This window comes from Rhinolophus sinicus, chromosome 6 (assembly GCF_057876585.1).
Source record: "Rhinolophus sinicus isolate RSI-liver-muscle chromosome 6, RSI-T2T, whole genome shotgun sequence".
NCBI lineage: Eukaryota > Metazoa > Chordata > Mammalia > Chiroptera > Rhinolophidae > Rhinolophus > Rhinolophus sinicus.
In genome coordinates this window covers 6,236,265-6,263,522 of record NC_142506.1, presented here as the reverse complement: position 1 = coordinate 6,263,522, position 27,258 = coordinate 6,236,265, and the positions used below count along the sequence as shown (strand labels likewise).

The following is a 27,258-nucleotide window of genomic DNA, read 5'->3' as shown; positions in this document are numbered from 1 at the left end:
TATTGATTTTGTGGTTTTCTTTTTCTTTTCTTTTTTTTCAACTATGGAACTGGGAAATGTCGTTCTCAAGAATTTCCTATGGGGGAATCTGGCTCCTTTTCAAGCTCTTGAAATGTTGTAAAAGGCTCTGAAGTTGTTTGATCTCCCAAATGAGATCATCTACAACGTACCATATGTTTGTAAAGCAAACTTGGCCTTCCGTCTCTAGAGTTACATTATAGTACAGAAACGAGTTAATGTGCTGTCCATTGCCTGTTTTCTGCCTGATCCTATGCGACACACGTTTGGGTATAAATCAGTCAAATGCCATGAATGAGGAAAATGGCTAATCAGCAGAGGACAGGGAAGCACAGCTTTATTATAACAGGGCCAGCAAAGCTCGGGTCAGGTAAAACCAATTTAGAAACGAAATTTACCGCAGGAACCATGGAGTGAATGGCATGAGATAAAAAACCAGACATTCTTTTTCCCCAGATGAGATCAGGCCATATTTATTTACTTCTACAGGAAGAGCTTGCGATGACTTGCCTTTTTATGAAATGAAGACCATAAATCTCCTTCTCTTGTAGGTTTCCAGATGCATTCAGGACGTTCAGTGCGTTCCGAAGCAGGTTCCCCGAGGTGTCTGGCTATTGTCACTGTGCTGACAGTCAAGGGCGGGAACTAGCGGAGACAGGTGAGTACACCTCCGGCAGTGTGAGGGGAGGGAGTGGCATTCACCAGGCCTGAGAGCTTCAGTCTTCTTACCTGCAAAGCAGAAATAGCAGTGACTTCCCGCCCCCCTGCCAGGCTGCCCTGGGGATTGAAGAGAGCTTGGTTAGCAAACTTTCAGCACAGCTGCTGCTGGCCCACATGGTGGTGCTTTCATGCCCACCAGGAACAGGCGACCCCTCTGGGAGGGTGAGCTTGGCAAGGGGGACACGGGTGGATTTCAGTCTCCTCTCACTCTCAGCTCCTTGCTGCTGTGGACAGCTTGCACTGCCATCACCATGGCCCTGACTTAGGAAACCATTCAGGTCTTCTTCAGACTCAATGCATAATGCTGCCGGTGAAGGCTCTGGCCCTCCTAATATCTGCTGAAATGGCAAGATCGGGACTTCCTTTTGGAATGAACCCACCCCTTGAAACGCTTGCTGCCTTTGCTTAGGTTTGGAGCTATTACTCGATGAAATTTACGACACCATTTTTGCTGGCCTGGACCTTGCTTCCACCTTCACTGAAACCACCCTGTACCGGATATTGCAGAGACGGTTCCTAGCAGTTCAATTAGTTGTTTCTGGAAGATTCCGGTGTAAGTAATAAGCCGACCATGGATGTGCATGCTTCTGCCAGGAGGAAACCACTTGGGTTTTAAAGTTGCTGCAGTCTCCATGGCTGTTCCACCAAAGGGCATGTGGGGATTTTTAAAAATTTTAACAGCAAGCAGAACGCGTACTGTAAACACATCAAGGGTTGTTTATATGCTGTCTTCTCTTTTATGCATGGATTTCTCCTAGGCCCCACAAAATGTGAAGTGGAGCGGTTTACAGCGACCAAGTTTGGTCACCCCTACATTCCCAGCTGCCGCCGAAATGGAGACTACCAGGCAGTGCAGTGCCAGAGGGAAGGGCCGTGCTGGTGTGTGGATGCCCAAGGAAAGGAGGTCCATGGGACTCGGCGGCAAGGGGAGCCGCCATCTTGTGGTGGGTTTCCTCTCAAGGGCTTCCTTTTTCGGTCTTGTCATTACTTTAACTGTTTCTCTAGACCAACCACTCCAGAACCTGTTAATTCCACTGTCCCACAGGCCCTTCAAGCTCAACATGACAGAAGACCCATTTATTGTCATAACTTCTAACACGTTTCTTGTCCTGCGTCAGACATAGCTTCTTCCTCAGGGAGCTTAAAGGGTCTCACAGGTAAAGAAAAAGGAACGAGAATTAAGTTTAGATGTGCCATGAGAGAAGTGTGTACTGGTAATTAAAAGAACGCAAAGCAAGTTAGGGTCAATTCTATCTTGCAGTGTATATGAAAAGGAGACATTCAGGAAGGCTTCATGGAAAAGGTGACACTTGATTAGTCTCCTAAAATAAAGATGTTTCCTGAAGGAGGACGATAGGAGAGGTGTTCTCTATAGAGAGAGCAGGAGAAGCAAAATCATAAATATATAAGTAATAGGCATTGTTATCTTAATGGCCACTGAATCTGCAAGAAGAATGGAGAAAAAATTGTCGGAGCGTGATCAGGGTGGGGCTTTGAACTTTAAGACTGGGGGAAAGGCAGGGATAAGACAGTGAGGTCTTTCATATCAAAGCAAAAGCTTGCGGGGTGGGGGCTGGAGGTCAGGTGAAGGTGTTGATGGATTTAAGCTGGCAAGTAGTGGGTGTAAGAAAGGTCACTTGAGAATTTTGGAGGAGGGAGTGAAAGCAGCATTAGACTGGAGGCTGTGGGGCCAATTAGATCATTTCAATGTCCCGAAGACAGATTCAAGGACTAGATTACTTTCCTGGGGCAGCAGTAACAAATTGCCACGAAGTGAGTGGCTTAGAACAGCGGCAATATAGTCCCTCACGGTTCTGGAGCCTAGAAGTCCGAAATCAAGGTGTCAGCAGGGCCATGTTCCCTCTGAAGGCTCTAGGGGAGAATCCTTCCTGGCCTCTTCCTAGTTCGTGGCACTTGCTGACAGTCTTTGGCATTCCTTGGCTTGTGTCAGTATCACTGCAAACTCTGCCTCTGTTGTCACAAGGCTGTCTTCCCTCTGTGTCTGCCTCTGAGTCTTTTTTCTTATAATGACACCCGTTATGTGGGGTTAAGAGCCCACTCTACTGGGACTTTGTCTTAACTAATCTCACCTATGATGACCCTGTTTCCAAATAAGGTCACATTCTGAGGTTCCAGCAAGGCCATGAATTTTGGGGAGACCCTATTCAACCCAGTACTAAGGGGGGCCAACGCTAAGATAGAAGCAGTGGGCTGGGGAGAACGGTGTGGACTTAAGAAATGTCCCTAGGCATTCGAGCAAGACTCCATCCCGTCTTACCCATGAGATGCTGGAGGCTGCAATCCAGGGGCACGTGTCGGCTTCTCACTTGGGTGAGCGGGCTGGACTGGGCAAGACTGGAAACAGTGAAGGACCGCGGGTCCCTTTCCAGCCTCAACATCGAGGTGTCTTAATGATTATTCGACAATTCCTGTTAAATCGTTTGACTTCTACAACTTAACATTTTGCATGGTGTCTGGTAGTTTTCCCTCTGCTAAGTGTGAGGAGGTAGAAAAAGGAAAATTTGAAGTTCTGCCTTGAAGGTATTTGCAATTACATTTTAGTTCTGTTAAAACCTAGAGACTCTTGTGCCCTCCAACTTCCAAGTGGAAATGAACTACCGTTTTCCAAATGAAAGCCAAGAGTGCTACCAAATGCGTGGATCATATATTTTAACTTTTTCTCTCTGGTGTATCAGTCCTGTTTCCATGGAAACAAAATGCCACATGGAACCAATGTGTGAATTTTTTGCCTCGGTAACACTCCATACGAATGGAATTTTTTGCCTCGGTAACACTCTCTTTTCACCTGGAAAGAGACTAAGCAAGGCAGTAAACTGTATTTCTTCCATACCTTCCTGTAATATCCATGAAAGGAAGCCAGGGCCTCCCTGGAGGTTGTGTTGCGTGTTCTGATGTTGCCAATCTTTTTTCTCCCTCTGACCACATGGTCCAGCTCTTTTCTCTGTTGCCTGGTTGCGGAGGAAAATTGGCCGATTTCCTTTTTGGTATCTGTGTGAACTGAGGGGAAAGAATGATTTTAAAAAGTTGGGGTGGTGGGTGGTTGAAAACCTGGAGTATTTTTGGTTTTATGGAGGAAAATAGAGCTTATTTACTTTTCATCTGTGTCACTGAGACACTGGAATTTGACTTCAAACTCTTTTTTCTTAATGTGATTGCAGTCAACCTGGGATATTCAGGTAGAGTGACTTGACCATGCGTGGAGCTCACTGAGCTCTCACAGTTTAATTAGTAATTTCAAGGAAAGGACCAGACGCCTAGAAGAATGTGCTAAGTTTGTGTGCCAACTGGACTTCATTGTGTTATAGGAAATACCAGCTTTCCTATAGTGTAGTATAATATTATATATCACAACACAGGAAAACGTTTATTAGAGGCAATACTAATAGCATTTGAAGTATGGTTCTTATCCTCAGAGAGACTATAAACTGGTTAGCTGAGACAAGACTACCCGCAAGGAAGAATTAGGCAGCCAGACAAAGAGCATATAATGAAGCATTAAAGTCCATTAAGAATTCCAGGAAGCAAATGCTGGAAAACAACATTTCATTACAAAACCAGGCATTCGTTGGTATATTAGTTGCCTCGGGCTGCTGTAACCAATTACCACAAACTGGGGAGCTTCAAACAACAGACATGTATTCTCTCATAGTTCTGGAGGCTGGAAATCTGAAAGGAAGGTGTCAGCAGGGCTGCGCTCTCTCGGAAGATTCCAGGGAAAGGCCTTTCCTTGCTTCTGAGGGATGCTTTCCTTGCTTCCTTGGTGTCCCCTGGCTTGGTGCTACCTCACTCCGGTCTCTGTCCCCATCCTCACATGGCCTTCTTCCTCTTGTCTCTCCCTGTCTGCACATGGCCTTCTAATTAGGACACCAGTCATTATTTTTAGGGTCCCTCCTAATCCACGATGACCTCACCTTACCTAATGACATCTGCAAAGACCCTATGTCCAAATAAGGTCACATTCTGAGGTTCCAGGTGGACATGGATAATGGGAAAGGAGGAGGGAGGGAGGGAGACATCTTTCAGCCCAGTACTGTTGGTGCATGTGTGTGTGGACCAGTGTCTGTGAGCCTCGCCTTAGAAAGGGGGTGCCACTAGTGGAAGCTAGGAGAGGAAGTCATGTCAACTGGAATACTCCCTCCCCAAAATGGCCTCCGGGACATGGTTCAGAGCGAAAGCTAAAAATAAAAGGATACAGAGAAGAAAGAGGTACAAAATAAATGTAGGTGTCCTGGACTGAATTTTTTTGACCTCTTCCTACCAGACAGATCTAAGGGCCTGTCTCAGGATTGCTTTTGGGATTAAAACCATTTTTCCTGTTTGCTCTGTCTTGTGCAGCTGAAGACCGTCCCTGCACCTCAGAGAGGCGGCGGGCCCTGTCCAGACTGCACTTTGGGCCCTCAGGCTACTTCAGCCAGCACAACTGGTTCTTGGCTTTGGCGGAGAGACAGGTCTCTCAGAGAGCAGCCAGATTGGCCACGTCCTGCCCACCCTCGCTCAAGGAGCTCTTTGTGGACTCGGGGATTCTCCGCCCAATGGTAGACGGGCAAGATCAACAGTTTTCAGCCTCCGAGAGTCTCCTCAAAGAAGCCGTCCGAATGATTTTTCCCTCCCGAGAGCTGGCTCGTCTTGCCCTTCAGTTTACCACCAACCCAACGCGACTCCAGCAAAACCTCTTTGGAGGGAAATTTTTGGTGAATGTTGCCCAATTTAACTTGTCTGGAGCCCTTGGCACAAAAGGCACATTTAACTTCAGTCAGTTTTTCCAGCAAGTTGGTCTCCCAGGCTTCCAGAATGGAGGGGGACTCGTAGATCTAGCCAAGCCCCTGTCAGAGGGATCGGATTCGGGTCCTGCTGTGGAAACCCCTGGAGCCGCTAAGACGGGTGGTGCTATGAATAAGCCAATTGTGGGCAGCTTTGGCTTCAAAGTCAACTTACAAGAGAACCAAAATGCCCTGAAATCCCTTGCTTCACTCCTGGAGCTTCCAGAATTCCTTCTCTTCTTGCAACATGCTATCTCTGTGCCAGAAGATATAGCGAGGGATTTAGGTGACGTGATGGAAGTGGTGCTCAGCTTGCAGGGCTGTGAGCAGGCAGCTGGCAGCCTTTTTGTCCCATCATGCACGGAAGAAGGAAGCTATGAGGATGTCCAGTGCTTTGCTGGAGAGTGCTGGTGTATGGACTCCCGCGGCCAAGAAATTTCTGGCTCAAGGGTTAGAGGTGGACGACCAAGGTGCCCCACAGAGTGTGAAAAGCAAAGGGCTCAGATGCAGAGCCTGTCGGCCAGCCAGCCAGCGGGGTCCAGTCTGTTTGTCCCTTCTTGTACCAGCGAGGGGCATTTCCTGCCTATCCAGTGCTTCAACTCCGAGTGCTACTGTATTGACTCTGAGGGGCAGGCTATCCCTGGGACTCGAAGTGTGCCTGGAGAACCCAAGCAATGTAAGTCTGTTGGACATTCAGTCTACAATCTCTGATTCTCTCTCAGAGCCCTGACACACTACAGTACAGAAAAAATAAAACAACTCCGTCATAGCTTAAGCCCACATTTCTGTTCATGGAAAAAATTTGCCGGTTAATTTAAAAGTTGCCCAGAAAAATCTTGATGATGTCATCCATTTAAATGAACAACTAGGGAGATTTAGTTGTCCTTAAGGCATTGCCACAAACATGTCTGTGGTGCTGGCCACAGCTGGTCTCTGGTGCCCATGTAGTGATGGGGTTTCTCTCTGTGTAGACGTGATCGGATCTCTGGCTGTAGAAGGTTTTATATAGAGCTTGGACACTCACGAGCTTCCATCTTGATCTTCTGTGCTCATTAAACTCCTGAACCTGACACACTTGCTTATTGTTTCTCCGCAGGCCCCACACCCTGTCAGTTACAGGCCGAGCAAGCCTTCCTCAGGGCAGTACGGTCCCTGGTCTCCAATTCCAGCATGCCGCCCACTCTCTCCAGTGTCTACATCCCACAGTGCAGTGCCAGTGGGCAGTGGAGTCGCATGCAGTGCGACGGGCCCCCTGAGCAGGCCTTCGAATTGTATGAACGATGGAGGGCTCAGAACAACGGTGGCCAGGAGATGACCCTTGATGAGCTGCTAGGGAAGATCATGAGCTATAGAGAAGCAGCTTCTGGAAGCTTCCGTCTCTTTATTCAAAGTCTGTATGAGGCTGGCCAACAAGGCATCTTCCCTGGGTTGGCAAGCTATTCTTCTCTCCAAGAGGTCCCACAGGCAGTGTTGGAAGGGAACCGGACCCAGCCTGGAGAGAGCACCCTCCTGGAGCCCTACCTCTTTTGGCAGATCCTAAGTGGCCAGCTCGGCCGATACCCAGGGCCCTACTCAGACTTCAGCACTCCTTTGGCACACTTTGACCTTCGGACCTGCTGGTGTGTGGATGGAGCTGGTCAAGAACTGGAAGGAACCCGGACTGAGCCACACAAGCTCCCAGCATGTGAGTTAAACCACGTGAAGAACTGAATTCATGCTTTTGAAAATAAGATATCTGTTGGGTCTTTAGTGTCAAAGCTAGACTTGAGTTTATACATGGCCAGGTACATCCCTTCAACATATAGTTGAGGAAACTGAATGCATGTCAGCTCGGGCTGCTCTCACAGAATACCAGAGGCAGGGTGGCTTAACCCACAGACAGTTATTTCTCACAGTTCTGGAGGGTGGAAGTCCAAGGTCAGGATGCTGACAGATTTGGTTCCTGGTGAGACACATTTTCCTGGCTCACGGCTGACTGCTTTCTTGCCGTGTATTCACATGGCAGAGAGAGAAGGAACTCTGGTCTCTTCATCTTTTTATAAAGACTCTAATCCCATCATGAGCACCCCACTTGCATGACCTCATCTAAACTTGGTCAGCTCCCAAAGGTCCCACCTCTAAATACCATGACATTGGGGGTTAGGGCTTCAACACATACACTTTGGGGGGACAGAAACATTCTGTTCACACCACCGAGGCTCATAGAAGGGAAGCAATTTCCCCACGTCCGCACACTCAGGGGTTGGCAAAGTTAATGTAGTTCGTTTTTAAAGTTTCATATAATGATTTCAATCAGCACCTCAAATTTTAACTGAATGTCTTCTGTGTATAAAGCATTATCTTAGGTCCGATAAAGGCTGAAAAGTGAATATGGCCTGGCTGTTGCCCTCTATGGCTGATGCTTTAGCAATCTCTCCGAGGTCAGGGCACCATTTGATCAACTGACACGTATTATGGTGGTCTTGCTAACTTACAAGGGTACTGCGAGGTGCTCAGGGCCTCGGGACGAGCTTCTGCCCTCAAAGTGCCTTTAATTTACTTGAGGGGGTTTAGTTAGAGGACTAACTGGAGAGCTGCTGCAGGAGGTCTGTAAGCTCAGCTTTGTGGCAAGTGGGCTTCTAAGAACGGCTTAAACAGAATGAGGTTGACTCTGTTTGGAATTAAAATGCTTTATTACCAAATAGCCATGCTGGCCGTTTCAGACAACAACCAGTCACATTCAGTACTGTATCACATCAGAATGTCTCCAGCCAGTAGTTGCTGGTCTTACAGGTAGTATTACAGCTGTGCAAGTCCAGTGAAATCTCTCCGTTCATTCTTTGCAACGGTCAACTTTGCCCCAACCTTTCCGGATAATGTTAAAATCAATCAGACTATTTTGACCTTAGCTGAAGTTTAGGCGGCAGCACTCAGTGGGTTTTCAGGATGTGTAGTAACAGGAACGTGTGATGAGAGCGGTCATAATACCCTGGGCATTTTGAATGGCCTAGAGACCCAAGGATTCTTCATGAAAATGTCAAGGTCTAGAAATGGGCTGACCCTCAAAGTCAACACTCAGATGTTGGCTGTTGCACAGATTAAATTAGACGGAGTAAACGTGCTTGGTACAGCGCCGGGGGTGGAATAGACATTAGCTATTACTAATCTTACAGAGCAGGTCCTCCATAAATGGCGATTGAACGAAACTATAGAAACAAAACAGAACATTCCAGGTTGTGGAAAGAGCTGATGAGAAGGAAACAGCTGAGCTAGAAGTGTGTGAGAGTGTGTGTGTGTGTGTGTGTGTGTGTGCATCTGTGTGTGTATGTGTGTGCATGTGTGTGTGTGTGTGTGTGCACGCGCGTGTGTGTGTGTGCGTGTGTGTGTGTGTGTGTGTGTGCGCGTGCGCACACTTCAGAGGGGTCCGAAGGAGCTGTCTTGGTGCTGAAGCCGCCTGTGATGTCTTTGTTCCTTAGGCCCAGGCTCCTGTGAGGAGGTGAAGCGCCGTGTTCTGCAGTTCATTCAGGAAACAGAAGAGATTGTCTTGGCTTCCAACAGTTCTTGGTTCCCTCTGGGAGAGAGTTTCCTAGCGGCCAAGGGCATCCGGCTGACCAATGAGGAGCTCGCCCTTCCTCCACGCTCCCCGTCCCGGGAGACTTTCTCAGAGAAGTTTCTGAGCGGGAGCGATTACGCCATTCGTTTGGCAGCTCAGTCTAGTGAGTGCCATGCCCTTCCGCTGTCTCGTTCTGTCTGTCTGGGGCAGTAGAGGCTTGAGTTGGTTGCTCTGCAGTATCTTTAGGACTTTGCCGCCCTGGTTTCCCCCAGGCCAATGGGTTTTGGGGGAAGAAAAGGCAAAGTGATTTGGCGACACCAGCCCATGCTGGCATGTGCACGCCTGTCCAAGATGCTCCCAAACCCTCCAGCAGAGCCACGGGGGCGGGGGGGGGGGTCTCCACATTTGGCACCTGCAGCCCCCCCCCCATGAAGCCAAACATTCTTGTTAAAAGGAGAGGGGCTCCAGCCCCACAGGGTCCTACTCCCCTCACAGCCTGTTCTGAAGCTTCTTTCCATGGCCAAGGATTTGGAAACACCCCCAGGGAGGAAAGGAGAGGAACCCTCATTACTGAGAAAGTATGGGGTTTCAGGCTCCTTGCATATGTGAACTCATCTAATCCTGGCAGTGACTCCAAAAGGCACGACTTGTCACTTGCCTGTGACAGAGATATGCTGAGAACCCACCATGCTCTCACCCCTAACAGCTCAACCTTACTTGAAACTTACCCCCGGCCAGGCACTTAGTATGCGGAGTTCATTACCAGGAGAGCAAGGCTGTAATCACTATCTGTGATTCTTTTCAAATGTGGAAACTGAGGTTATGTCACACACCCCAGCTCATCCAATTCATAAGGCGCGGGCCCTGGACAGGCTGCCTGGTCTGGCCCTTGAGCCTCTGTCCCCTGCACAGCTGATCCCCAGGTCTGTCTCGTCCCAGAGCCCCTTCCAGGGCTTCTCCCACTGCCTGAAGCCTGGTCTGGCCAGAGGGTCCGTGCCCTTCCCAGCTCTCTCACTGACCCCACACCCACGTGGCAGGAACAAAAGATTCACGTCTCCAAGCCTACCCAGCTTCGCCATCCCTCGTCAAATTAGCTCTGCTGATTTCCTGCCCGAAGTTTTCTGGGTTTGGGTCACAAACAGCAAAGCAGTCACAACATCTGAGCCAAGACAGAGTACCCAGTCCCGCAGGCCAGAGCTCCCTGCGTTCCCGTTCCTGGGATGTCTGCAGCCACCTTGGATGGGTCTCAGTGGCCTTTGTTCTCCTAACCCCACAGGAGGCAAGACTCTCCCAAGTACCGTCTCTGTTTCCTCCCTTCCTCACCGGTCGCCTCTTTGGGAGGACAGGGCACCATGTCTTATTCATCCTTATATCCAGTGCCTGGCGCAGTGTCTGGCAGTCGCAGGAGCCCCGTAAATGTTGCTTAACCATCTTCCTTCTGCTTTCCTCCCTTCTTTTTCTCTCTTCCGTCTCCAACACCCCCCCCCCCCCCCCCCCCGCCCACGTGCCCAGACACTTCCTTTCTCTGTTCCTCAGAGGCTTGGGGATTTCTGCTTTGGGCAAAAAACCAGCTGTTTCACATTCTATGCGTGGACAGGATTTGATATAATCCAAGAGAGGAGAAGGCTTATGCCCCGGGAGCTGTGACCACTTTGGTCACGGAGGGAAGTGTAGAGGAAGGGGACAGGAAGTTGTTGGTGCCACAGAGATTTATTCGTGGCATGAATGGCGATGGTGTCATTTTCTTCAGAAGTCGAGCTACGGAAGTTCTCCTCCATCTAGCCGCCTGCCCTGATTTTTTCACATCTGATGCTCTAGAGGAAAGAGGAAGTGTCTGTAGAGAAGCAGCAGGGTTGCTTTTCCCCTGAATTGGTCAAGATGAGAAGGGCGTCCCTACAGTTACAGAGGAGGGGAGGCTGTTTGTGTGCAGCCCTCCAGGCCCTGGAGAGTCTGGGGACTGAGAAGAGACTGAGGGCCACCAAGCGTCTTTGGCCAACAGAACGTGGTAGCGGTGTCCTCGGGTGAGGGAGAGGGTGCATAGCTGTGCCTGGTGTGAACTTGGTGCTTAAGATCTTTTGATATAAGTATCACACTTAGCCCTGTTAAGTATTGGACCCATTTCACAGGTGAGGAAACTCAGGTCCAGAGAGGGTGGCAACTTACTCATGGTCACACGGCCAAGAGGTGCTGTGCCAGGACTCAGGTGGTAGCTTATAAGACTCCCGAGTCCTGCCCTCTGCACCAGCGTGTGGCCTGGTCTCTTCAGATAGGTCCCATGGGTCATGCACTGAGGACTGCGAGCCCCCCTTCGGGAGCGGTGCTACCCATCTCTGAGAAGAGGCAAATTGGGAGAACGGCCCAGATGTGCGGCAGGCCACCATCCCCCGGGCCCTCCCTGTGTGGCTGTTCTCCTCCAGGTCCCTGGGGGGACCCTGTGGCTGTATCGCCTGCCCCACAAGCACCAGCAGGAGTGGAAAGGAGGTTGGACGTAGGACTTGAAAAAGGGCCCGGGAGACAAATCATGGCTTCCTGGAAGGAGGATGGAGATGAGGGCAAATCAGACTGGGGAGGGAGAGCCGTGAGACCCAGACCAGCTGGCATGTGTCCTGACTACTTCCCCCATCTGCTCGTGCATGCATTTCTTCCTTTTTAGTTTTCACTCAACAAAAATTTCTTGTATGTCTGAACTACGGGGCAGGCACCACTCTAGGGACAGAAACAGTAAGTCCATGTACTGAAGGCCTAATGCGAGCTTGGAAGAGACAAACCTAAGGGAAATCAGGAAGCACAATACCTGGTACATCATGGTGGACAGTGCTGTGGGGGAAAGCCAGCGGGGCAGGGGACCCCGAGACTGGGGACGGTGTACAGTTCCAGCACCAGGGCGACCATCCACTAGTCACTTAGCCTCCCTCACTGGTCCTCACGTGGGGCTGAAAATGCCCACTTCATGGAGCTGTTGTGAAGATAAGAGAAGACGATGCCGAGAACAGAACTCCAAAGGGGGTCAAGGGCCCGATTGTAAGGGTTTGGCAGGAAGGCAGGAGACTGGCTGTGTGCTCAAAGTGCTTCCCTCCACTGCTCCGCTGAGACCTTGGGGGAGCTGCTCGGTTCTCCTGTGCCTCGGTTTTCTCACCCATTCAATGGGATAATGTCACCTCTCTTAGAGGGCTGCGGTGAGGATTCAGTTCATTAAAACATGTACTTAGATTGTGCCTGGCACATAGTAAGTGTTCAATAAATGCATCTATTATTACTGTGATCTCACGCTGAGCACACTGCGTTGACCTAAGCAACTCCATGTGAAAGTTACTGAAAGAGGACTCGAGAGAGTCCTTAAAACTTCAGCCGACATTTTTGTTTTCATAGGACAATCTGGCACGTGCCCACCCACTGCTCGAGAAGCCTCTGTCTTGTTTTGGATGGAAATGTTTGTCGCATAGATAAGGTCTCCTCATGTTGGAGCAGAGACATACCTGGCTCCTCTCGGTGGCAGAGCCTACACTTTCGGACTTTTCCAGGTCAGGTGCTCACATCTCTGCTCCTCTTTCCCGACTCCAGCCTTTGACTTCTATCAGAGCCACCCCCGGGGAGATTCTTCGCCGGCATCTGCCCTGCTGCGGTCAGGCCCCTACGTGCCCCAGTGTGATGCATTTGGAAGCTGGGAGCCCGTGCAGTGCCATGCCAGGACTGGTGAGCGGGGATGGGTGCCCTCAGGAGGACGAGTGACCCCTTCCTTTTCATTTAGAGGAAAGAGCCCCACACAGGGAGCAAGTGAGCTGGGCTCTAAGACCCTCTTGGTAGCCGATGGCAAATGCCTTAGTTTCTCTGGCCTCTGGTTATCTCATCTGTACAATGGGAACAATGACCTTCTGCTAGCCTGAAGGTCAGGTGGGCGTTTGTGGGGAAATGGGGGTGCTGAGGCCTGTGATTGTGGACAGTGTTGGGCGGGGATACAAATGGGAGACCTTCCTGGCACTGCTATGAATGTAAAGAAGGCAAGTTCTTGGGGACATCCAGGGGCAAATGCCCCGTGCGCTTCTGACCTTCTGGCCTGTGGCTCTTTTCTAGGGCACTGCTGGTGCGTGGACGGGATGGGCGACTACGTCCCGGCCTCACTCACGGCCCGCTCCCCCCAGGGCCCCCAGTGTAAGTGAAGCCCGTGGAACTCTCCCACCTGACCCCGGTGGTGGGCACTTAGGGCTGGTGGTGCCAGCTATTGGTACCCAACCGCAGGAGGCTCACTGGGCCAGTCCCCGAGTGCAGCCAAACCACGTCTCCCAGGTCCCCAGCCTGGGACACCCTTACTGACCTGGCTCTTCCTAATTTGTGTTCCTAGTTTCTCCGATTGAGAGAGGCAGGTGAGATGGGGAAGGAGCCCTGGGCGCCCCCCACATACCTGATCCCTTTGCAGTTTCATCCAATTCTGTCGTTTCAACAACCACCTCATATCTGTTCCTTAGAACCCAGCCTCTGTCCTGAGGTTCGGACTCCTGTCATCACTGCCCATTTAATGCCCAAAGATGATACATCCCCAGGGGTCATTGTCCCTGAACCTCAGCTTCTCCTCTGAGCTCCCAGCTCTCTGTGCAGGGCACTTCCGTCCACCCAATGCACAGCTCTGACCCTCGGGCCAGCCTGGGCTCCCGCTCTCTCTCGGACCCACGCAGCCTGTTAAGAGCTCCCCTCTCTCTGCCACAGGCCCCACCACCTGTGAGAAGTCTCGAGCCAGTGGGCTGCTTTCCAGTTGGAAACAAGCTGGGGCCCAAGGAAACCCATCTCCAAAAGACCTGTTCATCCCAACGTGCCTAGAGGTAGGTTCCGAGGGCCCGGAGCCTGCGAAGAAGGAAGTCAGAATTTTATCCCACAGGTTGCAAATGATCTTTCTAGTTTTCAATACATTTGTTTTTGTTAAAAACTCCCAGGAAGTTCCAGACCTGGGTATTTGTCTTAGTCCTGGCAGACCCTGGCTGTGTGACCTTGGGCGATTTACTTACCTTCTCTGTGCCTTAGTTAGTTTCTTTTTTTACCCTAAGAGTGGGCCACAGTTTTATCATACTTAGTGCTAGGATTGTTTGGAGGGCCCAATGAGATCTCATTCATGAAAACGCTTTGAAAAATCATTTACACACATTCAGTTGCTGCCATGCTTTTTCTGAAGTCATCTCGACAAAGCCTGTGTGCCCATCATGCCAGTTTCTCATTATGAATGGAAGATGTCATAGTATTGCCCTCCCCATGTCCCTGGGTGATTGTAATAACTCAGTGCAGTAGCCGATGGTAGGAGTAAAAGCTCCTAGAGGCTGGATTCATGCTGGAATCTTAACCATTCACATGCCAAGTAATGGGAGTCCCTGTGCCTCAGTTTCCTCTCCCTAAAAGGGGGACGATAGGGACACCACTGCCTGCCCTGCTCAGCTTCCAGGGGCTTTATGGAAATCAGATGAAATCCCTAAATAGGATAACTGTGGTACCTGCCCGTTAGGTTGTTATAACAGTCAGTTCAAAGAATGTATGGAAGCGTCTGGAACAGGATAGCAGCTCCCCCATGCCACCTCACTTCCGCCCATGTGGAGAAGCTGTCACCAGTACTAGGGGAAGGGACACTCACGCCATCTGCCCACTGACCTGTGGGCTGCAAAAGCATCTTCCCTGGGGTTACACGACCTTGGCTTTGTCTCAGACAGGAGAATTTGCCAGGCTGCAGGTGTCAGAGGCTGGCATCTGGTGTGTGGACCCGGCCTCAGGAGAGGGCACCCCACCTGGCACGAATGGCAGTGCCCAGTGTGAGTAGTCACCCCTGCCCCGTTGCCCATGAGCCTGAGGTGTGGAGTCCCAAGGGCTGGCTTCATGTTCTAGCTCTGCCTCTTCCAGAGCTGTGGAAGCCTCTGACCTCTTAAGCCTCAGTTTTCTCATCTGTACAATAGGAGCAACATTCCCAACCTCAATAGGTTTTTGGGAGAAACATAGCAGGGTGCGGGGCTGTGCTTTGTAACTGAGAATTGCAAGCCAGCACTGCTCCCCGTTAAAGTGGGCACTAGTGCTTTAGGCGGGGGACCAGATGTACAGCCCTGATGCCACAACATGTTCCTGCCTGGTCCTTCCCTCGGCTCCAAGCTGGCCTACAGCCTGGTTTCCACAGTAATGTCAAGATGCCATCCCTAAAGTACAGGTGTACTGATGCCTGTCCTCTGCCACACTCCCTGTGTCGCTGAGGGCCGGGCCCAAGCTCCCCGCCACGGCACCTGGGCCCCTGCCTGGCTGGCTCTTCTACGTCTTTCTCCATCTCTCACAATTCAGGATTTGCGTGTAATGAACTGCAGTAGGACTTTTCATACCATGTTTCCCTGAAAATAAGACCCAGCCAGCCAATCAGCTCTAATGTGTCTTTTGGAGCAAAAATTAATATAAAACCTGGTCTTATAATAAAATAAGACCAGGTCTTTTATTACATTATGTTAGATAAGACATATTATATTAATTTTATTAATTATTTTACATTAATTAATTTTATTAATTATTTTATATTAAATTGATTTATATTAATTTTTGCTCCAAAAGACACATTAGAGCTCATTGTCCAGCTAGATCTTATTTTCGGGGAAACACAGTAGCTGAGTTCACTGCCTTCCTATGGGTTTCTAAACAACTATTGTCACTCTGAACTACAATTTCTCACTTACTTGTTAAATCTCCTTTAAACCTCTAAGCTCCTTGAGGGCGGGCAGTGTGTGTGTGTGAGTGTGTGTGTGTGTGTGTGTGTGTGTGGCGGGGGTCGGGGGGTACAGAGCTGAGGAAAGCCCAGTCTTTGCCCTGTCCTAGTTTAACACCCCAGGGGGAGGCAGCCCAGACCCTGGAGGGCCCAGCAGGAGGGTGGCAGGTGGTGGCAGGTAGGGCTGTGGCACATATGCAGGGGAAGAGCTGACCTGGCTTGTGTGTGTGTCAGGCCCCGGCCTCTGTGACGCACTCCGGAGTGGCACCCTGTCCAGGAGAGCCAGCCCCGGCTACACGCCAGCCTGCAGGGCAGAGGACGGAGGCTTTTCCCCAGTGCAATGCGACCCGGCCCAGGGCAGCTGCTGGTGTGTCCTCGGCAGCGGAGAGGAGGTGCCAGGGTCCCGCGTGGCCGGGAGCCCACCGGCCTGTGAGAGTAAGCTGTGCCACCCTGTGGGGGCTCCTGGGGCTGGTGGGGGTGGGCTGTTCACCTCTTCCTTCACCCAGGCTGGGGGCACTCCAGAGACACCCGGACAGTGGGTTCAGGAGGGGAGACGGGAGCCTATGAGGCATGTGGTTGTAGTTGATTCACCTGAGGTCGAAACTGGTGTGTACTTCCTAAAAAATGCTCGGCCCTGGAGCTGAGACCAAGGACAGCCTGTGCGGGGGTCTCCAGAGCTGGCACCTCAGGAAGCTCGGGTGCTGGCCGGCTGAGGGGTTCCAGGTCTTGGTCTCTCCGTCCTGAGAGCAGGATCTCAGTGGGGACCACTGAGGGAGCTTCAGCCATTGGCGGAGGTGTTGACCTGTTTATCTCTATTTCTAGTTTAAAAAAATTGTTTGGCTATTATATATTGAAATCTATATCATACAAATATATTAGAATATTGAAATACACTATTAGATATTAACATAAAATATTTAATTATCAATTACTTACCTTTTATTTCTCCTATCCACTTATATTGCAGGGCATTATAATCATTTTAAAATTCCTGTGACCTAGTAGGTTAAACTCTGTAAATTTCATTTCAGGACAATAAATGAAGACATTGCAAAATAGTTATCATAAATTGGGGTGCTGTGTCTGACAGGGTTGAGAAATACTGGACTAAATGATCCTGGTTGTATCGCAGTTGCCTTTCTTTTGCTGGCCTTACTGTTGTATAGCTTTATTTTTAAAATTGTGCAGTTTCTAAGCAATTTTGGAGCTGCAGAGACATTTAATTAAGTCTAGTGATTTATATGTGTAAAGTGAATCTTTAATATTTGTGAATTTATATTTGTGTTCGTAAAGAGAAAGGGGGAGCCTTCTAAACAAGGGTAGGAAGGAGGAGTTGCCCACTCTCTTTGTGGGAGTGTTTGCCCCTTTAGTCAATGCCCTCTCCAGCCCTAATCTGTTTGGTGCCTGTAGCTACCAACACACACCTTTGCTCCCAAGCCCTGGTTGGCACCCCCTGAGCAGGACTTTTGTCAAGGCAGGACCCAGTCACTTTCAGTCTGTGGCCTTTAGCAGCTGCCACCGTGCAGGGAACATAGTAGGTGCTCAGTGGGTATTTATGAGTGGAACTCCCTACTGTGTGCTTCTGAGAGAAGAGGAGTCAGCCTTAGGGTCAGACATAATCAGCATTCAACTTCCAGTGTAGTCCGCACTGAGACCCGGGGAAGAGACTGCTGTGTCTCCTCCAGGAGCAGGGCTGGGAGCACAGCTCTTAGGGTTTGCGAACACCCTATGTGGCTTGGCCCTGCAGGTTCTATGATGCTAGCTCACGTGTGCAGAGATTTACCTATCAAAAGGTGCTTTTCACATCCCTTATCCCATGCAGGTAAATTGAACAGTCCTATCTCCCCATTTTACAAATGGCAAAAACTGAGGTTCAGAGGTTTGTTAACATGTCCCAAGTCACACGGCCAGCAGCAGAGCAGCCATCATTAACCTGAGCCCCCAAAGTCTCTTCCTCCTGACTTACTGCAGAGTGTGGTGGAGAAAGCTCAGATGGGGGCGGGGCGGGGGGCGCGAGACAGACTCCAATGTCAACTCTGCCATGCCCTGGCTGGGTGACCTCTGGCTAGTCCCTTAACCTCTCTGGACCTCAGTTTCCCAATCTGTGAAATGGGCATGCAGAATCATAGCTATTTCTTAGAGTCATTGTTAGGATTAATTCAAATAGTCTCTGTAAATTGCTTCGCGTGGTGGCACTGGGCATGGCCTCTGGGGTCACACCTGGCTCTCTATGTGGTGCTGTAGATCTCAGGCCAGAAGAGTTAACCACCTCATGCTCCAGTGTCCTCACTGGTGGGGTAAGGGTTCTTCTCCAATAACTACGTGAACACCCACGTTCTAAAATTTCCAACACAGGCAATCACGTACGCTCCCTTTGTTGTTGTTAATGATATTGGAGGCTCACATTCACTGAGCATTTGTTATGTCTCAGTAATGCTTCTCTGCATGCCTTAGTTTATGATGATTCACTCCATCCCTAGGACGTAGGCATTATTGCTATCCTCACCATTTTATGTGTGAAGGAACTGAGTCGTCCATAAGAGAAGTTAATTCACTTGCTCTAGGGTGCTCAGCTGGTGAAGGACGGAAGCAGGAGTCACAGCCTGGCCGGCTGGTCCTAGAGCCTGCAGGCTGACTCTACGCAACCCTCCTCCACACATACAGGACGCTCTCAGTACGAAGCAACTCAGGCAGCCCTCCTCACACCGGAGTCACTCTGCATGTCTGAGGCCCTAGTGCCCTTGAATCACATGTGGATTGCAAATGTGAAAGCCAGACAGCAAGGCGGTGCCCGAGAGTCAGACAATTCACTAAGCCTCTCGTCAGGTGTGAAATGGTCACACCGAGAGTGTCACTTCTGCAGTTTACTACCCACGTGTGTCACCTGTGTTCATGGAGCATGCGTTCTGGGTCAGCACTGCACTGTGGCCTCAGGGAGCAGGGGCAGGCGCCCTCGCTGTGACCTAACCCAGTGGGGAGACCAGTGTGCAGGTGGCCAGACTCTCAAATGATTGATAAGCTGGAGGGCTGCCCCAGGGGACTGGAGAACTTGGAGAAAGGAGACCTAAGAAGGCCGAGGAGAACCCTGGAAGGTGTTAGAAAGTTATAGGCATTGAGCTGATCATTGAGAGTCAAAGAAGGAATGTTCTAGGCAGAGGAAAGGACATGGGGTATGCGACCAGGATATGTTCAGGGAATGACAGCCCTGCCTGGAGGCAAAGGGGGACGGAAGGAAACAGACAGAGGAAGGTCAGGTCAGCAGGCACGTGGGGGCACTGAGAGCGGATAGCCAGCTTCACTACAGTTTCTCTGCTGGCCGTGGGCACTGGATCGGACATGGGAGCAGAATGGTAGGGGACGAAGGCCACACGCAGGGCGCCTGGTGAGGAAGCTGCAATAGCAATTGAAGGGAAAGATGACGGACATCTAAACGAAGGAAGCTCCGTGGGGTGAAGAGAAGTTGAGAAGCTGTGTGCCACCGCCTTCACTGACGATAAGGCAGGGTAGCTGCTGACCATCTGGATGGCCACCATGTTCCTGGCGCGGGACACCTGGGTGGCTGGAGGTGCCGCACGCTGAGCTCGGGGTGCTGAAGCCGGAGGCGGCCTGCGCAGCAGCCAGTGAGTTAGGACATGTTGGCTTTGAGGTGGACAAGACCACTTGGTGATTGGATTTAGAGACGGTGAGAAGCTCAAGAGGTCTGAGCTGGAGGTGAAGATAGGACAGTCATTCTTGCTCAAGAGTCTGTTAAAGCTGAGAGAGGATGGACTCATCCAAGAAGAGGGTAGAGAGGGTGGGGAGCAGGCCCCGGCCAGGCCTGAGGATCCCTGCATACCTGCGGGAAGGGAAGCAGAGGAGGGCCCTGTGTGACTGAGGAGAGGCAGCCATGCTCAGCCCTGCTCGTGCTGGACAGATGCCCACGGCCGCCCCTCTTTCCTTCTCCTAGGCCCACAGTGCCCACTGCCGTTCAATGTGTCAGATGTGGCTGGTGGAGTGGTCCTGTGTGAGCGAGCTGCGGGCCCAGGAGGGGCCGTCCAGCAGTGCCAGCTGCTGTGCCTCCAAGGCTACCAGAGTGCGTTCCCACCAGGGCCGCTGGTGTGCAGCCTCGAGAACAGACGCTGGGTGTCACAGCCGCCTCCGCCCCGGGCCTGCCAGCGTGAGTTGCCTTAGGAATGTCTGCCCGCCATCCTGTTCCCTCTCCTTTTCCACACCCAAGTGTAGCCTTTCCAAGTAAGCTAGGTGACATCAAGAGCAGGAGAGAGGGCCCATGGCGCGTTTCTTCTAGAAGGAGCAGCTGTGCTTCACAGACCCCTTTGTGTCTTCTCTGGAGCCATCTGATCCTTGGAGAAATGCCATCAGGCTCTCCTGCCATGTCTTGGGTATAGGGCTGTGTTTAGCAGGTAGGTGCTCGAGTGGCCATACTGGTTACTGTGGTGTTGACAAGCTCAGAGCTGCCTTTTCAGCCTCTGAGAATGACCTGCCATCCCAGCCTCTCCCCTAGGTCCATCTGGAGTGCCAGGGATAATGCCTGGCAGAGCCGTGGACCTGTGCCCTGTTTGAATATCGGCAGAGCTCCTTTATCCTGCTCTCCCATGAACCCACTTGTACATGCACATGGCTGCATCTGCCTCGGCAAAGGCTGGGGAGGTTACTCACAGCCAGATTAGGGCAGAGGTGGATGCTAGGACCTGGCACTGGGTCCAACCAGGACAGTGGACGGGGCATCCGGGAGAGAGACCCTGATCCTGGGACTGTCACATGGCTCTGCAAGGCTGGCAAAGTGTAAAAGGACAGTGTTTGTTGCAAAGCATTCTGGGATGGAGAATGCTATCCAGAAAAAATTCCAAATGTGATGTGGGCAAATAAGTGGTCTGTCACCCTGACTATGAAATCAACACCAGGCAGGTCACGACGGGATTCAGAGCAAGGGGCTTGAGACCAGACAGGCGTGGGTCTTGAGCTCCTGAAGTTGAATGCAGGGCTGTTTGTACAATTGTTCAGGTTGTGCACTGAACAACCTGAGAATGTATCTTTCATAGAGTCTATGGTGTCTACTCAACTGGTAAACCAACCTGGAGTTGCCCTGTTTGAAGGCAAGATAGTATGGACAATTTTCTAAGAAGAGTGTCCACGACCCCCAAAATAGAAAGCTGCCCAATTTAAAGACTGAGGCAGAGCTGAGCTGGCTGTGAGGGTGCTAAGTAATTCCAGAGATAAGCCATGCTAGGAAGTATTTATTTTAGGCTGTGAGGAGGACGATGCAAGATGGCAGGGCTTATGTGTTCCAAGCTAAACGAAGGAGCGTTATTTTTGCAGAGGAAAAAGCAAGCAAAGAAAAGAATCCCACAGGTCTGCCCCCAGTGTCTGCTGACCTCCGATCCTTCCCTGCAGGACTCCAGCTGTTGCAGACCCTCCAGACCCAAGCCCAGTTCCAGCTCCAACTCCCGCTGGGTAAGATGTGCAGTGCTGACTACGCAGGTTTGCTGCGGGCTTTCCAGGTCTTCATAGCAGACGAGCTCACGGCCCGTGGCTTCTGCCACATCCAGGTACTGGCCTTCCCTGCAGTGGGGGTTGGGACTGAGCTCAGGGTCACCGTGTCAGAGAACCTCAGGGCTCTGGTGAACCTACAGTTCAGCCCTCACTTATTTTACTAGTGGGCACACTGAGGCCCAGAATGAGAAAGGGATTCAGCCAAAGCTAATGATATAGGGACAGATGTGGGACCCGAACCCATCTCGTCACTGGCCATCCTTGCTACAGAACGATGTCAAGTCGAACGTGTGCGGAGCGCTGTCGCGTGCTGGGTAGTGTGCATCCCTGGGCACTGACTGGCTCGTGCAATCTTCACCGGGACCCCAGGGGCCCCATGAGGGGAGTGAATACTAGAGGGTTTAAATAACTGACCAGAGTTACACAGCCGGAGAATGGGGGCACCCAGCTGTGCTGTGAGGACAGAGCTGTGTTCACCATGAAATACCGCCACCGCCCATGGAGACAGAGCCCGGGAGCGTGGGCCACAGGAGGGCTGAGAGACCACGACACACTCTGAGCCCCAGGCCAGGTGTGGTCCTCCGCGGACCCGAGAGGAGGCGTATGGGTCGTCCCCGCAGGAAGAATAGTACATGGCAACTGGAGGGATGTAGACCCATAAATAACGGATATCCGAGTTTTCAGCTGTGTGACAGGCACGGGTGAGCTGAAGTCATGAGGATTCTCAGAGGGAGTCGTGAGAAGTCCCTCATTTCAGTTAGGCCTGTTCTGCTCAAAGTTGGCTCACTTAGCAGAGCTACTCATTTTTAGTGCCTCATGGCAAACGCCCATTTTCACAAACCCAGATACAGAGAGTCTTATTGATTCTAAAACAAATAGAAACATATATTGTCCCCTCTTATCCAAAGAAGTGCACTCAATAACAAACAGCATCAGCGATATCTGTTCATTCCTGAGCTGCTGGCGCCATGTGAGAAGCTGCGCGTTCCTTATCTCTGATTAGGTCAGCACCCTGCTCACGGGGTGTCATTGGCCCTCGATTTATAACAGAATTAACTCAAGCCCATAGAGAGGAAGTTGCCCAGGATTTCGCATAGCTCAGTAAGTCCAGTTCCATCGAGACACTTTCTTTACACCAAATTTGAGGCAGAAGGATGTGGGACACGGCGGGGAGGCAGAGGCCACCGGGTGCGGTAGCAGCGAATGCATGCTGGAGAAAGAGAAGCAGCGAGGATGAGTATGGTTTGGGCTCGAGCAATTGGGTGAAAACACGGTGCTGCCATTTACTGAGATGGAGAATGGGGGGTGAAATATTCCTGAATCCCCAGACTTGAGCTAGAACCCTGCTAAAGACACACGGGGCAGAAGGCAGCCTGCACAGGGACCTGGAGGTGGGGGCGTCCAGGAGATGGTGTCAGGATATGCCCATGAGACAGAGCCTCTAAGGTCAGGAGTGGGTCTCATTCAGAAGCCGGAGATGATACACAGGCTTTCAAGTCAGATGGAACTGGGTTCAAGCCTTGGCTCCACCACTTCCTACCAGTGTGACCTGGGCCTTTAGCAGCCTTGCTGAGCCTTGTGTCAACCATCTGTGCAATGGGCCCACTAAGCACCTACCCTGGAGGGTTGGATTAAGTGAGATAATACGTTCATCCAAAGCCCTTGCTCCTTACACTCTCCTGAGAGGTTAAGGTCGCATCCCGGCTCCACCATTTACTGGCTGTGACCCTTGGCAATTCCTCAGCCTCTCTGAGGCTAATTCCCCATCTGTAATGGGAGTAATGATAGTCCTGACTCCATCACTTTGTTTTAGAGACTAAATTAGCTCCGTTGTGTAAAGCACTTCACATAGGACCCGACTAATGCAGAATGTGAAACCTTGCGCCATATTGCCTTCTAAGAATGCTAAGTGCTGCATCCTTGGAACAGTTCCCACTGTGGGAACAGGGGACAGAGTGTTCCTTCCAAGGACAGGGGACGCAGTGTGGAGCCTCCTGGGTCCCGCTTGCAGGTCAATCTGCAGTCGCATCCTCCAACGGTAACAGGCCAATTTTGGCACCTGGTGTGGGCTCCACAAAGCTGGCTCCCTACTCCGTGTTCTAGAACTGAGGGTGTCTGTCTCCGTAGGTGACGACTTTCGGGACCTCCATTTCCATTCCCGTCTGTGACGACTCCACGGTGCAGGTGGAGTGTCTGACCCCTGAGCGTTTGGGAGTGAATGTCACGTGGAAACTGCAGCTTGAGGAGGTCCCACCGGCCTCTCTTCCTGATCTGCATGACGTTGGTACGTTTCCTTGCACTGCTGCCTTAAAGAAGCGACTATGCAGACTCTCTGAGTCTCCGTTTCCCCCCCTGTCAAATGGAGCTAGTGAAGCCATAATGCCTTCCTACGAGGGTCTCATGAGAGAATTACGTACCTGGCCTGGGGGAGGAGCTAAGTATTAAAAATATGTAAAAATCAATAGAATTCTGTTCAATAGCTTACTAGAGTTAAATAATATCACCTGGTTGTGTTTTGGAGAACAGTTTCTAATTCTTCTCTTGATTTTCTGGGCACAGAGGGGGACATAGGTGTGAAGAAGGGGTGAGTGGGGTCGGTGAGAGAGTTTCTGTTGCTTCATAATGTACATCCTGCCCACTTCCAATTATAACACTTCTCAGACCACTCACACTATTTAAAACCAATACTGTACTATCTAAAAACAGGACAGTTATGCTATGGATGGATCGAGAGAGTAGAAAGATCTAAGGAGAAGCAGAGTGGATTTTCTGATCACCCAGGAGTCAGGACTGGCTGGAGCTTGACCTTTGCTCTATGAGGGAAACTTCTGGAAAATGCAGCTAGCAGGGAGACTGCATCTCTGCCGTTCTGCCGTCCTCGTGGCAATAATCGCACCCCCTCACAGCATTATGAATTAGGGGTCCCTTTTGTCTCCTCTGCAAAGAGCCCGGATAGTTTGGGTTTGCTGGAGGCTGCACACGGAGGAGATGCTTATTTCTGGCGCCAGTGGTGACACGGAGGCTTCAGGACTCGGCTGGCTTTATGGTACCTGAATGTTCCTTGTGAGCTGGGATCCGTCCCAGCTCCAGATGTGGCACTCCTCTACTCGCTTCCTAGGAAACATTCACATCTGGACGGCTGCAATGGCAGCCTTCTGGGTGTTTAGCTGGGCACGGGTGGGAGGCCGCATGGCCTCCTGGAGGCTCTGTCTGCTCTTTGGCCCCCTCATGCGTTCTCTCTCACAGTCCTCACCAACTGTGAGAGAGCCATTTCCGTGTTGCAGGTGGGGCAACTGAGACCCAGCGATGGCCGCTTGCCAAACCCTGAGCCAGTCGTGTATCCAGATAGTATACCTGAGGTTGGCGGCGGAAGTCATGCTATCCTGGGCCAGTGGGGATGACACTGATTGCCACAGAAAGGACAGGAGCCAGCAACCTGGGCTGGATTCGTAGTTTGCTTCTGCTGCCTGTGTGACCTTGGGTCGATCAGTCCCCTTCTCTGGGCCCCGGTTTCTCCCTCTGTACAAAGAGACACTGACTAATGCCTGTGTCTCTTTTTGGCATGGAAGTTCTGGGTGGCTCTGCCCCTGGGTCTTCCCTGGTCCCTGCAGAGAACAGTGAGGTGACACTCTTGCCTCCTCCCATGTCTTACAGAGGAGGCCCTCGTGGGCAAGGATCTTGTCGGGCGCTTTGCAGCTCTGATCCAAAGTGGAGCGTTCCAGCTTCATCTGGATTCCAACACGTTCCCAGCGGACACCTCCATCCACTTCCTCCAAGGAGATGGCTTTGGCACCTCTCCCCGGACACGATTTGGGTGCTTGGAAGGATTCCACCTGGTGTCGGCCACCAGCAATGCAAATCAGGACCCCCTGGGGTGTGGTAGGTCAACCCTCGTTCTTGGGTGTTCTTGCTGTTGTTGAGCTGTCAGGCTGCAGGAAAAGGCCCCCAGGGATCAGAGAGCGCGTGCTCTGGCACAGAGAGTGGAGAATCGTTCATTTATTTACTCAACAAAAGTTTTCAGTCATCCGCTACGCATGGGCAGATAGCCATCACTCATTAGCTAGTAGCTAAAACTAGAGGCGTAGATGACATGACAGAAGGAAGAACCCTGACGAATGAAGTTATCCCTTCCTCTTAGTTATTGACAAGCTTGGACCCTAGGGCCTGGGCCGCACGGTCTTTGTGGAGAAGGCTGATGTCCATGCCGTGTGCCCCATGACATTCCTTAGTCTGGTTACAGCAAGGTGTTACTCACCACCATCCCCCATTGGCCACAGATCGGCCCAGGGCTTGCCCACTCAGGGGAAGTGACCCTGGTAGAGGTTGACTGGAGCTGTTCTTGGCCTTGTACTTAGGTAGCCTTGGAAGCCAGTCTCACTAGAATGCAGCTGCAAATTCCTTGAAGGGAAGCTGTGTGAATTTCCTGTTGCTACCACAAATCACCACAAACTTAGTGGCTTAAAACAACACACCTTTGTTATTTTATAGTTCTGCAGGTTTGAATCATGACATAGGTCTCACTAGGCTAAAATCAAGGTGTCAGCTGGGATACATTCCTACCAGAGGCCCCAGGCAGGAATCCGTGGCCTTGACGTTTTCAGCTTCTAAATGTTGCCCACATTTCTTGGCTCATGGCTTCCTTTCTTGACCTTCAAAGCCCGCAGTGTCATGGCTCTCTGGCCATTATTCTGTAGCCACAGCTCCTTGGAGTCTGTCGTTCACGTCTAAGGATGCTTGTGATTAAACGCAGCTGGATAACCCAGGACACACTCCCTATGTTAAGGTCCGTTGATTAGCGACCTCAGTGCCGTGTGCAGCCATCATTTCCCTTTGCCGTGTAATCTAACATGTCCACAGGTCCCAGGGATTAGGACGTAGACATCTTTGGGGGCCATTGTTCTGTCTACTGCTGAAACTTCTGGGGGGGGGTCTCATGATGCAAAGCCCTCCTTTTGCGTGGCATGAAGCAGAGGCGTGTTTCCTGAGCTGAAGAAGGAAGGAGAAGATGTTTTCAGTTATTTATTTTTCCATTATTTATATTGGTTGCAACACAGAAGCGACATGGCCTTTCCTTTCGTGAAATCCATGCCAAGTTCTAAACTTCACGTTGAACTTAAGCTGCAGCTAAATCTTAATACAGAAACTAGAAACACAACCACTTCCCACTGATATTTTCAGAGGAGTTTGCAGTTTAAATACACCTTCACAAATATTTAGCCCTCACAGCGGCCCCTTGGGGCAGGTAAGTTCCCCATTTGACAGACGAAGAGGTTGGGACTCACGTAAAATGAGCTCCTGCATCCAGAGTGGCCAGAGCAGGGTTGACTCAAAGGTCAGGTTCACGAAACCACTTATCTGTGGGTGAGTAACCCTAGGTCCCCTGGGACCAGAGCTCATGATCTTTCCACCTCACCAGAGCAGCCCAGACAAATGGCAACAGGAGTGGATGGCGCCACCTGCCAGGGTGGGGGAAACACGCTCATAGCGATAAAGGTGTTTAGAGCACCTGCCACTGTGTTCTCAGACTTATCACAAAAGCCTTGGGCGCCACTGCCAAAGACTGAATTAGGAGTGGGGTGTGTGTATGTGGCCAGAGTCTGCTTTTATAGTCACCCCAGGTAGTGCTGACTAGGGGGTCTGGGAGCCCTACTCTGAAGCTCACTGACCTCAGGCGTGCCCTCTAGAGTGGAGCCAAGAGGTGGAGCCGCAGGAGATGGAGGATGGGTACTAGCTAAGGGCCGGGTCAGAGAAGTACTGCCTCTGTGCCTGCAAGCATTCCCTGGGGGTGGGGTCTGGGAGCCAAACTCACAGCTGTACTTTCCAGGAACTCACAGTCTAGCTGGGGGAGAGATAAGTGAAAAGACAGCTAAATGATCATGTGAAAAAGCTCTTTCCATCCCAGTCAGGGCAGTCAGAGAAGGCTTGCTGGGCCAGGGTGGGGGGTGGGGGTGAGGGGGCACGGGACACAGGCTGGCAAGAAGTCTTGAAAGGGGAGCTGAAATTGC

At 51.0% G+C, this 27,258-nt stretch overlaps 1 protein-coding gene across 1 annotated transcript in view; it reads left to right on the top strand.

Moving 5' to 3' along the window:
• The window catches only part of TG (thyroglobulin), a 211,028-nt gene that overhangs the window by 12,362 nt on the left and 171,408 nt on the right, over nt 1-27,258 (top strand). The window contains exons 6-20 of the mRNA XM_019724102.3: nt 570-676; nt 1,148-1,291; nt 1,497-1,682; nt 5,095-6,195; nt 6,616-7,203; nt 8,975-9,214; nt 12,613-12,744; nt 13,123-13,200; nt 13,753-13,865; nt 14,735-14,837; nt 15,998-16,198; nt 19,710-19,919; nt 21,155-21,309; nt 23,381-23,537; nt 24,908-25,132. Of these exons, the coding sequence (XP_019579661.3) occupies nt 570-676; nt 1,148-1,291; nt 1,497-1,682; nt 5,095-6,195; nt 6,616-7,203; nt 8,975-9,214; nt 12,613-12,744; nt 13,123-13,200; nt 13,753-13,865; nt 14,735-14,837; nt 15,998-16,198; nt 19,710-19,919; nt 21,155-21,309; nt 23,381-23,537; nt 24,908-25,132 (3,740 nt within the window). The remainder of the gene's footprint in view (nt 1-569; nt 677-1,147; nt 1,292-1,496; nt 1,683-5,094; nt 6,196-6,615; nt 7,204-8,974; nt 9,215-12,612; nt 12,745-13,122; nt 13,201-13,752; nt 13,866-14,734; nt 14,838-15,997; nt 16,199-19,709; nt 19,920-21,154; nt 21,310-23,380; nt 23,538-24,907; nt 25,133-27,258) is intronic.